The 14,216-nt window shown below is 41.1% G+C and overlaps 1 protein-coding gene across 5 annotated transcripts in view; it reads right to left on the minus strand.

Moving 5' to 3' along the window:
* CASP8 (caspase 8) overlaps positions 1–14,216 on the minus strand; it is a 79,124-nt gene that overhangs the window by 6,211 nt on the left and 58,697 nt on the right. For all 5 annotated transcript variants that reach the window (XM_078451025.2, XM_078451023.2, XM_078451022.2 and 2 more), the window contains 7 exons: positions 13,327–13,665; positions 8,789–8,894; positions 7,840–7,978; positions 7,687–7,731; positions 7,225–7,289; positions 5,350–5,491; positions 1,043–1,544 (listed from right to left, as the gene is read on the minus strand). In XM_078451025.2, coding sequence (XP_078307151.1) covers positions 1,043–1,544; positions 5,350–5,491; positions 7,225–7,289; positions 7,687–7,731; positions 7,840–7,978; positions 8,789–8,894; positions 13,327–13,631 — 1,304 coding nt within the window. In that variant the 5' untranslated portion in view covers positions 13,632–13,665. The remainder of the gene's footprint in view (positions 1–1,042; positions 1,545–5,349; positions 5,492–7,224; positions 7,290–7,686; positions 7,732–7,839; positions 7,979–8,788; positions 8,895–13,326; positions 13,666–14,216) is intronic.

The following is a 14,216-nucleotide window of genomic DNA, read 5'->3' on the forward strand; positions in this document are numbered from 1 at the left end:
CAAAACATCAGGCATTGGAAATCATAAGTTGCTAAACTGATTTGTATCAAAGCTTTCCAGGTAAAGGAGTTGCCTCAGAGCTTAATAACTTATCTTTGGTTTACTCAAGATCTCTACTGACCATCAGAAACCTCGGTGTCAACATCAGATTTGAGTTCTTTCCCTCCTGATCTGTTTGTTCCTTACTCTTCTATGTACTATGTCACTTGCCACCATAATTGCTTCAGTGCCCCCCAAACATCCTCTGCCTCAGATCAACATTGCTTCTGTGATCATCTAATGATCACTTTGGGGCAAGGGAAAACCCAATGTCTCCTACAGCTGCCCCACCCCTTTCTCACCAGCCTCTCTTCTCAGGTTAGCTGGGCAACCTGCTCATTCGTAGTCAAGGTTACAAAAGAAAAACATGGTGTTGATGTTATGATTCACTCCTTTGTCTACCATGGGAAATTCCCACTCTTCATACACTTAAAGCATGGTGAGATATAGAGCTAGAAGATTTCTTGCTATTCACCCATTGCATGTGCATTTGTGTGGACTGTGACTACAAAACCATCATTTAGGGTATAATAAATGAAAGAAGAATATTTTCCCACATTTTGTGGCTTCAAATTAAGCCAAATTAGTGGGAATATAAAGGGTTTCTACTCTTTGGTACTTATCTCCCACAACACACCAAGAGGGTTTAAGGTTGGTTAGCTATTATACAACTCTGACAGAGTTGGAGGATGTTAAAAATTGAAATGGGTTATTGTACCTTCTTGGAAGACTCCCAAAACCAGTTAAGTTGGCTCAGTCATGTTCTACCTAAAAACAAAGCTGAGCTGACTTTACCATCATTCCCTGCTCTATGATACCCTATCATTTCAGATGCTAGATAAAAGAAACTCTGCAGTAAGTACCTCAGTTTTTTTCCATCTGTGAACTGAAGATATTAACACTTGCCCCCTCTCCCATTTTGCAACTGACCTGGAAAGTACAACTATGTAATTGATAGCTAGAAATTTAGAAATGAATGAAAGGCAGAGCAAGCAAAAATTACCTAGGACATCTTTCTCTTAGGCTCTGGCAAAGTGACTGGATATACCAGGTCCCCTCCGTAGGGTTTCGGTAGGAAACACAGTTGTTCACAGTGGCCATCCCCAGCAGAAAATCAGCCTCATCTGGGATATATCTCTTCTGAAATGATGAGTCCATTTCTAAGTAGTCTTCCTTCTGTTCAGAGTCAGTCTCAACAGCTATACCTCTCTGGTAGTTATCCCCTTGACAAGCCTGAATAAAAAAGATTTTGGGCTTGCCTGCAAGGGAAGGGCACTTTGAACCAGTGAAGTAAGAAGTCAGCTCATAGATGGGGGCTTCCTGCCCATCAGAGCCATAAATAATGCCTTTGTCTCCATGGGAGAGGATACAGCAGATGAAGCAATCTTTGTTATTATGGTCCATTCTTTGGTAGGATTTCAGAACTTCACAGATTGTCTTTGCTGTAGAGTCTTTGAAATTCACAATCTCAAAATGAAGCTCACTAAAGGTCTTACTCAAAGCTTCTGAAAAGTGAAATAAGAAAAGTCATATTACACCACAGTAATTCCCAGACCACAGCCCAATAGAGAGAACATTGATCAGATAAAGAATGTGAAACAGAACTGAAGAGCAAGGCCATTTATATCACCTGGCTGAATTCCATAGTTTTCTAATATTTATTGCCCTTAGCAGAAAACATTTCTAGTCCTGAGGCAAATGAGAAAGGGGAGAGTGCTATTGTTGGCCTTTTGTCTTTTCTCAACTAGGCTATAAGATGGGTAAGCTATTATATAGGCTTAGTACCAAACCAATCTAAATAATAATGTATTACTTACATAGAACAAAAAGCAAAAACATTTTTAAAATTTTTTAATTTATTTTACTTTTTAAAATGTTTATTTTTTTTGAGAGAGAAAGAGAATTTAATCAGGGCCCAATCCCATGACTTTGGGATCATAACCTGAGCCAAAATCAAGAGTCAGATGCTCAACCAATTGAGCCACACAGGAGCACCCCAAAACACTTTTTAATAAAAGATCCATATTTATTTTATCTCAAGCACTCTCAAAAATTGTTTACCAAAATGCAAGATATGAACCTTTCAAAAGTCAAGTAGAACTGAAAGTCCTATTACAAAAAAGCTATCCCTTTTCTACTTCTCCCTTTTACCCAATCATGTTCCATGAATGCAACCACTTTCAACTTTTAACTACTTTTTTTTTTTTGGTATTAGCCTCCATCTTGTAACGAATTTGGGCACTTTGCTATTTACTATTTTATAAATTTTAGCCTTATGTAACTTATGTATTGAGTTCCTATTATGGAAGATGAGCATTTTTTTAAGTTTATTTAAGAGAGTGCATGCACATGCAGAGAAGGGGCAGAGAAAGCGAGAGAGAATCCCAAGCAGGTTCTGCACTGTCAGTGCTCAAACTCACTAACCATGAGATCATGACTGAAGCCAAAATCGAGTCCACTCAACCAACTGAGCCAGCCAGGCACCCCACAGGATGAGCATATGAACTCTTATTCAGTTGTTTACAACTTTTAAAATTTTTGATGTTTATTTATTATTTTGACAGAGAGAGAGAGAGAGAGAGAGAGTAGTGGGGAAGGGGCAGAGAGAGGGAGACACAGAATCCGAAGCAGGCTCTGAGGGTCAGCACAGAACCTGACATGGGGCTCGAACCCATGGACTGCAGACCACAATATCAGGACCTGAGCTGAAGTCAGACGCTTAACTGACTGAGCCACCCAGGTGCCCCAGTTGTTTACAACTTTTAGTTGAATCAATAGTAAGATGAAAATATACCTTAATTATGCTTTTCTTATTAAATTTTTTCTTTCCTGGAATTAGTAATTGCATTATTTTTTCATTGCTTTGTTTTCTATATGCATAACATTATTTTTCCCCCTAGTGCTCTAAGATCTAGTAAAAGTCAACGTTTTCAGGCTGCTTGATTCTTTTTTTAAAACTAAAAATTATATATATTTAAGGTGTACAGCATGAAGTTATTACCACAGTCAAGCTGATAACATATCTCCTCACATACTTAATTACTGTGTGTGAGTGTGTGTGTGATGAGTTCACCTGAAATACTAGTATTCAATACAGTCTTATTAACTATAGTCATTATGTCATACATTAGGTCTCTAGACTTTTTCATCCTAGAGATCTGCAAATTTATACCTACCCTTTGACCAAAAACCCAGAAATACAATCAAATATTATTTTAATAAACGTGTTTTAACAAAATTAATGAAAATCAAAGGCCTGTTTCTCCACTACCAAGGTATATGATGATGAGTGATACAGTCAGTGGGCTTCAGCTCTGTGGCTTTTGAAATCTTAGAACAGATTTGCTTGAATAAACAACTGTTAACAGAGACCATTAGCAGAATCTTTATGATTAAAATCAACCTACATTAATTTTCCAAACTTTATTCAGTTAAAAAAATATATATCATTACCTGACATTATGACTCATAACGTCAACCAGTTGAGCCACACTAAGGGCCCTGCTAAGGGCATTTTCAAAAATACAGTTGTTGGGTTGGATTGTTTCTATTATCACTTTTAGTAGTAACCATTTCTATTTTCACATGCTGCCAATTTTTTTTTCATTTAACCTATAAGTTCTCAATCTTATCCTAAATAGGCTGAGCAAAAGAATTTCTGGCTAGTTTAATATTTGAAAAGACCATTTCTATTAAAGACTGACAATTTCATCTACGCTTATAGCCCAACTTTTATAAATGCAACTTCTAAAAATATTTTTAATTTTTTTTTTAATGTTTGTTTTTGAGAAAGAGCACGAGCAGGGGAGGAGCAGAGAGAGAGGGAGACACAGACTCTGAAGCAGGCTCCAGGCTCTGAGCTGTCAGCATAGAGCCCGATGCAGACTAAAAGTCATGAACTATAAGATCATGACCTGAGCCAAAGTCAGATGCTTAACCAACTGAGCCACCCAGGCGCCCCTAAATTTTTTTTTAAGTTTATGATTTTGAGAGAGACAGAGACAGCTAACAGTTAACAGCTAACTAGACTGATAACCTTCAGGGTTTCCTTTGCTTCCCGCCAAAGAGAGTAGGGAACAGGCTAATGAAACAATGTAGCTGATGAGTCTTTGAAGGTTAATAAATCGAAGCAATTATGTCTAGAAAGGCAATTCATGCACTGGCTCCTTGAGACAAAAATATAGAGCCAGCAAGATCATGAGCATTTGCTGCTTACACCTAAATCACTAACTAGAAACAGTTTTTGAAATATCAAGCTAAAAGAGACAGCATGAGTAGGGGAGTGGCAGAGAGAGAGGGAGAGAGAAAGAGAATCCGAAGCAGGCTCTGCACTGTTGTGCACAGCCTGATGCGGGGCTCAAACCCACAAAACTGCGAGATCACAACCTGACCAGAAACCAAAAGTTGGACGCTTGACCAAATGAACCACCCAGATGCCCCTATAAATGCAACTCCTATATATGGTCTTGATCCCAAAGCAATGTTTACACCTAATAATTAATACATTCTACAGAAGCAGTATTAGTTTAGTTGAATTAAAAGCAAAGCTTGTTGGGGCGCCTGGGTGGCGCAGTCGGTTAAGCGTCCGACTTCAGCCAGGTCACGATCTCGCGGTCCGTGAGTTCGAGCCCCGCGTCAGGCTCTAGGCTGATGGCTCGGAGCCTGGAGCCTGTTTCCGATTCTGTGTCTCCCTCTCTCTCTGCCCCTCCCCCGTTCATGCTCTGTCTCTCTCTGCCCCAAAAATAAATTAAAAAAAGTTGAAAAAAAAATTAAAAAAAAAAAAAAAAAAAAGCAAAGCTTGTTGTTGCTTTTTATTATTAGTCTTTTATTAAGACTCAATATTTTACCCTAGATACATTACTTTGATTAAAAATTAATTTAAAAAAAACAAAAGCAGGGTCACCTGGGTGGCTTAGTCAGTTGAACATCCAACTTCGGCTCAGGTCATGATCTCATGGTTTGTGAGTTCGAGCCCCACATCGGGCTCTCTCGGCTGTCAGCACAGAGCCTGCTTCAGATCCTCTGTACTCCCCTCTCTCCCCTGCTCATGCTCTCTCTGTCTCTCTCTCTCTCAAAAATAAATAAACACTTCAAAAAATGAAATTAAGAAATTAAAAACCAAACGCAGAAAACTAACGAATACATAAGAATGTTCTTCACTTCCACCAGGAAATATATCTATTTTTTTTTTCTGAAACATGTGGCCCTGTTGGTACTTTCCTTTTGATAAAAACATAGGCATTGTTCTTTCCTTTTGATAAAAACATAGGCATTAGAAATATTTCATTTCTTTTCAGGGTCCTACTGTACCTGCATCGAAGTTTGTTCCATTCCTATCCTTAATGTTCTGAAGTTTGGGCACATCCTTCCGTGCTCTGCTAAAATCATAATTGTTAAAGATCAAACAATATCCGCGAGGTTTGCTTTTCATTCGGTAAACTTTGTCCGATGTCTGGAAAACAAAAATCCAACCCAGGAGCTGACTCTGTGGGTCAAACACTTGAGAATTGAACAGATGACTCCCTAGTAAGAAGCCAGTCTGTCCCCTTAGCCAAACTGGGACCCAAGTGTACTTACAATGTCCCTACCCCAACTTGACATTGTTTCTCTGGTGAACTGGTTTCCACCTGTTCTCCGGACACATGATTCCCCAGACTTCTGCCCCACAGTTAGTGTGTAAAATCAGTGTCCCAGTACTTGGGCCTCCTGAGCACTTTGCACATATATTAATATGGTTGTCATCAGAGCATATTTTCATTATTTGTTTTAGTTTATGCTCAAGGTGGCTAACATCTGCACCAGGAACTAGAACTTATTAAATTTTTTAATGTGAAATTTATTGTCAAATTGGTTTCCATACAACACCCAGCGCTCATCCCAACAGGTGCCTTCCTCAATGCACATCACCCACTTTCCCCTCCCTCCCACCCTAGAATTTATTAATTTGTGAAAGCTCTGTCAGGAGTTGATGAATGAATGAACATCCTAATGCTGTCTTTGGGTTGCCTGTCTGTCACTTTGTGATTCCCTTGGCTAGCCATTCAACTCATCTGTGTTTCTGGGCTAACAGTTGAGGGTCTGCCCTTCACACATGACATAGTGTGGTTCCTGGATTTTGAAAGCCGATGACTTAGTTTGGCTCTCAGGACCACAGTGATTGGAGGAGAGAGATGCACTAGTCAGGCAGGTCTTGGCTATGCTGCAGGTTACAGGATCCAGATTCTAGTAACTGACAGCATCAGTCAGAGATGGCCCTGTGTTCTGACTCTCCCAGGGCTGTCTCAGTGCTGAGATATTCAGCACGTATTGGGAAATCTATGCAGCTCCTCGAGGTAGAGAAAAGGGCTCCACACTAAGGGCTCAAGTTCCTGGCTCTACTACTTAATAACCTTAAGACTTTGTGCAAGTTACCAGAGCTCTCTTGCACTTAATACGTTTAGCAGTTCAATAGGGACCACACTTACAGAGCACTTTGCTATTTGCAAAGTGCCACATGACTTTGGTTACTCTTTGATTTTCAGACTTAGATCTGGTAATCTGCTCAGGAGCCCACTTTTAACTGGTCTCTCTCAGCTTACTTTCAAGTCTCCCACTAGACTGATAACCTTCAGGGTTTCCTTTGCTTCCCGCCAAAGAAAGTAGGGAACAGGCTAATGAAACAGAATGTAGCTGGTGAGTTTTTGAAGGTTAATAAATCGAAGCAATTATGTCTAGAAAGGCAATTCATGCACTGGCTCCTTGAGACAAAAATATAGAGCCGGCAAGATCATGAGCATTTGCTGCTTACACCTAAATCACTAACTAGAAACAGTTTTTGAAATATCAAGCTAAAAGAAAAGCTTGCTTTTCCCAGTCCTGCTAGACTTTTCCCCCCAAAGCTTTCTCCCACTCGGGCTGAGGCAGCTGCTGAAAGAATTGCATAGGAGGGTTCTCACTTGCTCTGCCCACCAACTATTCCAATGCCTTTGTCTTTGGTTTTGAAATAAAATTTCAACACTTTTTAACATTAAAACTTAAAAAATAACATTTTAAAATTTGTCCTTTTGTGAAAATTTTCTATAGTTCTCAAAATTTCCCACAAGTGTCTGCCCCTTAGTAGTTTATCTAAGAAGCTTAAAAGCTAAGGAATATAAGAACTAGAATCTGCAATGTGAAGAGAAAAAAGGAACCGGGATTTCTCCATACCTGTGACTCACTGTCCTGTTCTTCTAGAGAGTCCGATAATGCCATCATTGCCAGGGATTCCTCCCCTACAAGCAACGGAGAATGAGACATGGCAGGGACGATACTTTGGTAAAGAAACACAAAGCACCCAGGACATCGTAAGGTCCCCTTTAAAATGAAAATTCACAGACTGCCTTGAATGTAATATCCTTGCAGTCCACAGAATAAGTAAAAATCTTTTTACTGACTAACTCTTCATCTATTTCAAACTTGCCACACTGGGGCTGCAAGGTCTATGTCTTTTGACAACTTTTTTTATGTTTTTCAATGTGTAGAGGTGACAAGCAGGCACTGAGCCTACTTCTTGATACTAGGAGAGCAAGACCATTAAGATGTAGATGTGGTAGAAAGGTGTGGAAAGGAGGCAATAAGGGTGTCAGATAGTAAATTAAGTAAGTCTTAAAACTGTATTTCCAATATTACCATTTGACAATTCATCTGGACTTCTTTGAAGGCTCATTCTTCCCTCTGAATTAAAAAATAAACACATATTTGATTAGAAACAATCGTGACATAGAGGGACTTGCCAATTGAAGAATACATTTTGCTAATTCACAGCTGTCAAGTTATTTCTACCTCTGCTTAATTCTTCATAATCAGTGATTTTCTTCAGCAGGCTCTTGTTGATTTGGTCACAGATTCTTTTCAGAGTGTCCAAATTTCTTTCCCCTAGGATGACCCTCTTTTCCATCTCTATGAAAATATCAAGCAAGTTCTAAAAGGAAAAGAAATGAAGTTGGAAGACTGGATTGATACATACTGGCTTTTAGATTAGATTTTCTTTTTTTAATTCCATTCTCTCCAAACAGAGGGCCCACCCTATCTTCCCAAGCTGACCCTCCTGAGAGGACATCCTGCCTGGTCTTATGAAACCCATATAGCACTAGAAAAGCAATTCTGTGTTTTCTGGATCAGATAGAAGTGAGAAGATAGAGAAATGACATCAGATGGCATCCAGGCCCTGGGCCCTAGGCCCCAAGCCCTATGCTGAAACTACCTGTGGGCACCTTTGTGTGAAGTCTGTGAAACAGCCTGAGATGCATGGCTAAGACACAGTACCCTGGTCTCCATGGTGACAGCCCTGGGGACTGTCTCTGTCCCAACACTGCCTCTGGTACCTGATTCACCTCCAGTCCCGCGTTCACACACACGCACACATGCATACACACGCATAGAGTTCCAGATCCCAGTTGATTTCAGAGACTACACAAGTGGGAAGGTGTCTCCAGCTCACCACTGTCTTTCCTGGCTCTGTAAGGTCCCACACCAGGCTGTACCTCCACAATCAATCTTCCTCTGTAGCTCCTGATTCTGTCATGCTCCTGATAATTAATGTGAGAAGCATTTCCCAGTATACAAAGGAATCCTATCTACAACACTGCTGCCTGACAACTATTTTCTTCTCCCCCAGTTGAAAAGTGAGAGTCCAAGTTGTTTTTACTAGACTAGCCCTCTCTCCAGTCTCAGCAGTTCTCACTGGCTGACTCAACCTCAGGACCAAATCTTGGTGAAACACCGGTCTTACCATATCATCATCCACTTTACATCTGGAGATCTCCTGGCTCAAAAGAAACTTAAACGACCTCAATTCCAATTTGTTTACATCTTCTGAAATCTGAAAAAGCATGACCCTGTGGTGGAAAATGGAGACACTTTAGAAATGGTTTCTTAGGGTCAGTAAGTTAAGCATTCAGCTCTTGATTTTGGCTCAGGTCATGATCTCACGGTTCGTGAGTTCGAGCCCCATATGGGGGTCTGCACTGACAGCACAGAGCCTGCTTGGGATTCTCTCTCTTCTCTCTCTGCCTCTTCTCGGCTTGTGCATGGGCTCTTTAAATACATACATACATCCATATATACACAAACAAACAGACATCAAAGAAATGTTTTCATAAATAATTTCCAATTTGATAAAAGGAGTCACAGTGGAGACTTGATTCTGTTCACTTCCCCTTAAAACAAAGATAGCTAATGACATAATTTATGAGTGGAGTTCTTGCAAAGAGGCTGCTGTGATGGCACAGAAGGCTATTGACTCATGCCCAACTATTCTCCCCTTAACATAATTTAAAGTTACACTAATTTTGTCATTCAGTTCATTTCAGTTAAGTGAAGTGTGTTTTTCCTTGGTCCCTCACTATAAAATCAAGAGTTTGTTTCAGTAGAAAAAAGTTTTTACTTAGGAAATTATGCTTTTCAAAATGCAAACTGGATGGGGCGCCTGGGTGGCTCACTCGGTTAAGCAGCTGACTTCGGCTCAGGTCATGATCTCGCGGTCCGTGAGTTTGAGTCCCGCATCAGGCTCTGTGCTGACAGCTCAGAGCCTGGAGCCTGTTTCAGATTCTGTGTCTCCCTCTCTCTGACCCTCCCCCATTCATGCTCTGTCTCTCTCTGTCTCAAAAATAAATAAACATTAAAAAAAAATTTTTTTTTAATGCAAACTGGATCGTCACTTCCTTAATTAAAACTTGCCAGTGCTCTCCCATACGAAGGGGAAACACATGGTTCTGGAATACGGACCTTTATGAAGCCCAGCCTACCCTTCAGCTTCTCAGGCCGCTCCTCACCACCCACCCTCATCTCCTCTTTAAACACACCTGGCTGCCCTGCTCCTCACCCCTTATGCGTTGCTCCCCACACCCACATTCCCTTGTCCATCTGCAGACAGCCAACCACTCATCCACTAACAGCTCAGGGACCATCTGAGTGTCTTCAGAGCTGCATTCAACCCACTGTGCCTTTGCCACAGCAGAAGGTTTACACACAATGTTATAATTGTTTATGAAGCTCTCTGAGTCCCCTGAGAGCAGAGTCCATGTCCTTTTTGTTTCCATAAGCCCAGTGAGTCATGAGGTACAGTAAGTGCAGAGGCCCCAGACTACTGAGGTATTGGAAGCTTGGTTCCACCATCTCAGAGCTGTGTGACTATAGACATGTTGTGTACTTTTTCCCTCACCTATAAACTTGTAGATAATTCTATATACCACTGGGATATATTGAGAATGACGTGACTATATTTATCTGAAGTGCTTAAACCAATCTTTGGCAACATACTAAGTATTCAATACATAATAGGCATTATTTTTTTTTTAACTTTTTTTTAACATTTATTCATTCTTGAGAGACCGAGTGTGAATGGGGGAGGGGCAGAGAGAGACACACACACACACACACACACACAGAATCTGAAGCAGTTTTCAAGCTCTGAGCTGTCAGCACAGAGCCTGACTTGGGGCTTGAACTCATGTATGGTGGGATCATGGCCTGAGCTGAAGTTGGACGCTCAAATGATTGAGGCACCCAGACACCCTTATTGTTTCTTTTTTCTTTTTTTAAGTTTATTTATTTTGGAAGACAGCGAGAGAGAGAGAGAGAGAGAGAGAGAGAGAGAGCCAGGGAGGGGCAAAGAAAGAGGGAGAGAGAGAAAATCCCAACCAGTCTCTGTGCTGTCAGGGCGGAGCCCATTGCAGGGCTCCACACCACCAACAGTGAGATCAGGACCCAAGCTGAAATCAAGAGTCAAAGGCTCAACCAACTGAGTCACCCAGGTGCCCCAGGCATTATTATTTCTTAATCCATGATAGGTTCTCAGGATATGTTTACTGAACGAACAAAGGAATGTTTAATAATTCAGAAAACCTTTCACTATTATGGTGTAAAGGAAAATAACGTTAACACAAAAACATGCTAACTTCAAATTAGAAAATGAAAATTCTGGGGCGCCTGGGTGGCTCAGTCGGTTAGCGTCCGACTTCGGCTCAGGTGGTGATCTCGCAGTCCGTGAGTTCGAGCCTCGCATCAGGCTCTGTGCTGACAGCTCAGAGCCTGGAGCCTGTTTCAGATTCTGTGTCTCCCTCTCTCTGACCCTCCCCCGTTCATGCTCTGTCTCTCTCTGTCTCAAAAATAAAGGTTAAAAAAAATTAAAAAAAAAGAAAATGAAAATTCTGAAAATAAATTTAGTGTGGAACTGGAAGTTACTCAGTATTATCATCTGCTTCATCCTCCCTCTCATGGATTCTACCCTAGAAGTATTTCTCCAAAGCTTTCCAAGTTTGGCTGAGATTAGGTCCAATCAAAAGCTACTGTCCCTTTTAACTTTATTACAAAGTATTTTCCCTTTTACTTTCCTCATTACTAAAACTTACTAGCTTCCATCACCGTCTAGAAACAAATCTGGGTAGTTCATAAGATACTTATTTTATAGATAGCAATTATAATTTGAAAATAAAAATGTCTAGGGCTTTCTTATAAGTGGAAAGTGGCCACACTAGCATACTTTTTATTTCCTGGCTAACATCCAACAATGATTAACTGTAGAACTTGTGCTGACCTTTTGTTCCCAAGCTAACATGTTAAAGAGTTTAACAGATAGATCCTCCCTTGTAGGGACTCTTAGCCCTCCAACAGAGTTACAGCTCATTGTGCGGCATTGATAATACGCTTCAACTTTGCTTATGTGGCAGAAGGAGTGCAACTTTCAGAAGACCAAGATGGTGGGCCTAAGATGAGACTCTCTAGCTTTCCTCATTCTAGGGTTGTTGTTTTTAGGACTAATTTGTGCCTTAATGGAAAAAATTGTTATAGAGATGTCACAATTCCATTAAGCCAAAGTTATCCAGTATTAAATAATGTCCTCCCCCAATGCTTCTCCTAAATTCATGTCCATCCTGGATGTGGGAATGCAACTTTATTTGGAAAAAGGGTCTTTGCTGATGTAATCTTGTTAAGATGAGGTCACACTAAATTAGGGTATGCCCTAACCCAATGACTGGTGTCTTTACAAGAAGAGGGAAATTCCAACAAACAGGCACAGAAAGGAGACAGAGCTTAGAGCGATCCATCTAAAAGACAAGGAACACCAAGGATTGCCTGCCAGTGCCAGAAGCTAGGGGAGAAAGAAACATGAAACAGATTCTCCCTAGAGCTCTGAAAGGATCCAAGCCTGTTGACACATTGACTTCAAACTTTTAACACCCAGAACTATGAGTGTATAAATGTCTCTACTGCACTAAGGCACTCAGTCTGTGGTAGTTTGTTACAGCATCCCTAGGAAACTAGTATACCCAGAATATCTCTCTTTCAAAATGCTCAAGCTTCAAGTAGAGAAACGTATGATAAGGAACATGCCAGAATCTCAGATCTCTGAGATTAAGGACCAGGGTGTTCATAAATAGACAGGCCAGTAGAAGATAGTGGCTTTCAGCCCTGGCTGTGAGGACTTACTGTCACACATGTCATTGTTAATGACAAGAAAGAACAGACTGAGAAATGGGCCACAGCTAAGGCTTGAGTAGAAGTTTCCAGAAGGAAAGCTAAAAAGAACTTTACAAAGGGGATATTGAAATAGAAAAGTTGGTAATGTGTTTCTATTTTAAAAGTCTGTTACCAACTCATCAAGAGGTAACAGAACATGGCTTGTTATCAACCCTGGGTACCCACTCTCCCACAGGTGGGGAGAGGCCTAGCTGTGAGGCATTTGGCAGGACAGACGACCAAAGTCACAGCTGTTCTCCTGGCAGAAGCTAAGCACACAGGGGCCAGTTTTTGTGGGGTCCAGCCTGACCTGTCCAGAATGGCAGCATACACCCCTCATTGGAGAACTTTGTGATACAAGTCTTTCAGTGTGGAATAAAAGCCTAACACCCCACTGAGAATATCCATAGTCATCCACAAGCAGGCAGGAGGGGGATTTCATGTAAGAAGTAGTGATGCTTTATCCAATAATAGGCAAAGTAAGCACATGCTATGGACAGAGGCAGAGCAGAGGCAACAAAAGAAGAGACAGAACAGAGAGAGACAACATTCAGAAGATGTCTGTTTTAATTTCAGCATACCTATAGGTAATATTTCACTTTGGAAACAAAAGTGTTTTTATTTTATGGTTTAACTTTTTTTCCTGAATTATATATAGGGTCTCTAAATGTCTTAATCTGACCCTGGTGGGACATCTTCAAGGAACTTCCAAAGTCATACCACACAGACACCTGCCATCAGCCCTGCCCACAAAGATATGTCCACTGCACCCACACCTCCCAGTGTCTGAATTGTGAAGGTTCTCCCCACCTGTAGGGAGGGATCTGGGCTCTGCCTGGTATCTGAAGCTCCTGCTCCATTGCTTCCTTGCTGGTGTTCAGGTAGTTGAACAGCAGGTCCAGTCTATTAATTCGGAAAAGCAGCTCCTTCAAGAAGGACAGGTTGCTTTCCTCCAACATTCTCTTTTCCTGGAGTCTCTGGAATAACATCAAGGCATCTTTGATGGGTTCTTGCTTCTTTTGTGGGATGTAGTCCAGGCTCAGGAATTTGAGGGAGGCCAGCTCATCACTGCCCAGCTGTTCCCCAATATTATACAGACATTTACTGAAATCCATGTTGGTCAAGTGTCAGGAGAATGTTAATTGCAGCCTAGGACAAAATACAATAGTACATTCAGATGAGGAAGAAACCTTCATCAAAACTATTATTTCTACCACACACCAGATATTCTACTGTGGACAGAAGGCAAAAAACAAAAAAGCAAAAAACAAAACACAGGGACAAGTTTCTGTTCTCAAGTAGCTCACTACTTTGTAAAGTAGATATACAAATTAGCCAATGGTCAGAGAGCTGTGACCAGGGTACAGTAGGAATACAGAGGAAAGAGCCCCAACTCAGCCCAGGGGAAAGGCTTCCTAAAGGGAAGACACTTTCAGGAAGGAGGTAAGAAAGGACAATTCTTGGCAAGAAGTAATTTATGCGAAAGATGGAGGCAAGGATGTTCAAGTCAATTCAGGCTGGCACAAGGAGCTCAATAAAGTAAAGCATGAAGTATTTGAGGGTGGGGGTGGTGGGAAAAGGGATGAAGCTGTGAACAGGGACTGTTACAAAGGGCCTCACACTGTGGGGCAACGTCTCAGGCTTTGTCCTAGAGGTGACAGGGAACTAAGAAAAGACTGTAATGTCATCCAGTCTGGGAC

This window comes from Panthera onca, chromosome C1 (assembly GCF_046562875.1).
Source record: "Panthera onca isolate mPanOnc1 chromosome C1, mPanOnc1 haplotype 2, whole genome shotgun sequence".
In the NCBI taxonomy this organism is placed as follows: Eukaryota; Metazoa; Chordata; class Mammalia; order Carnivora; family Felidae; genus Panthera; species Panthera onca.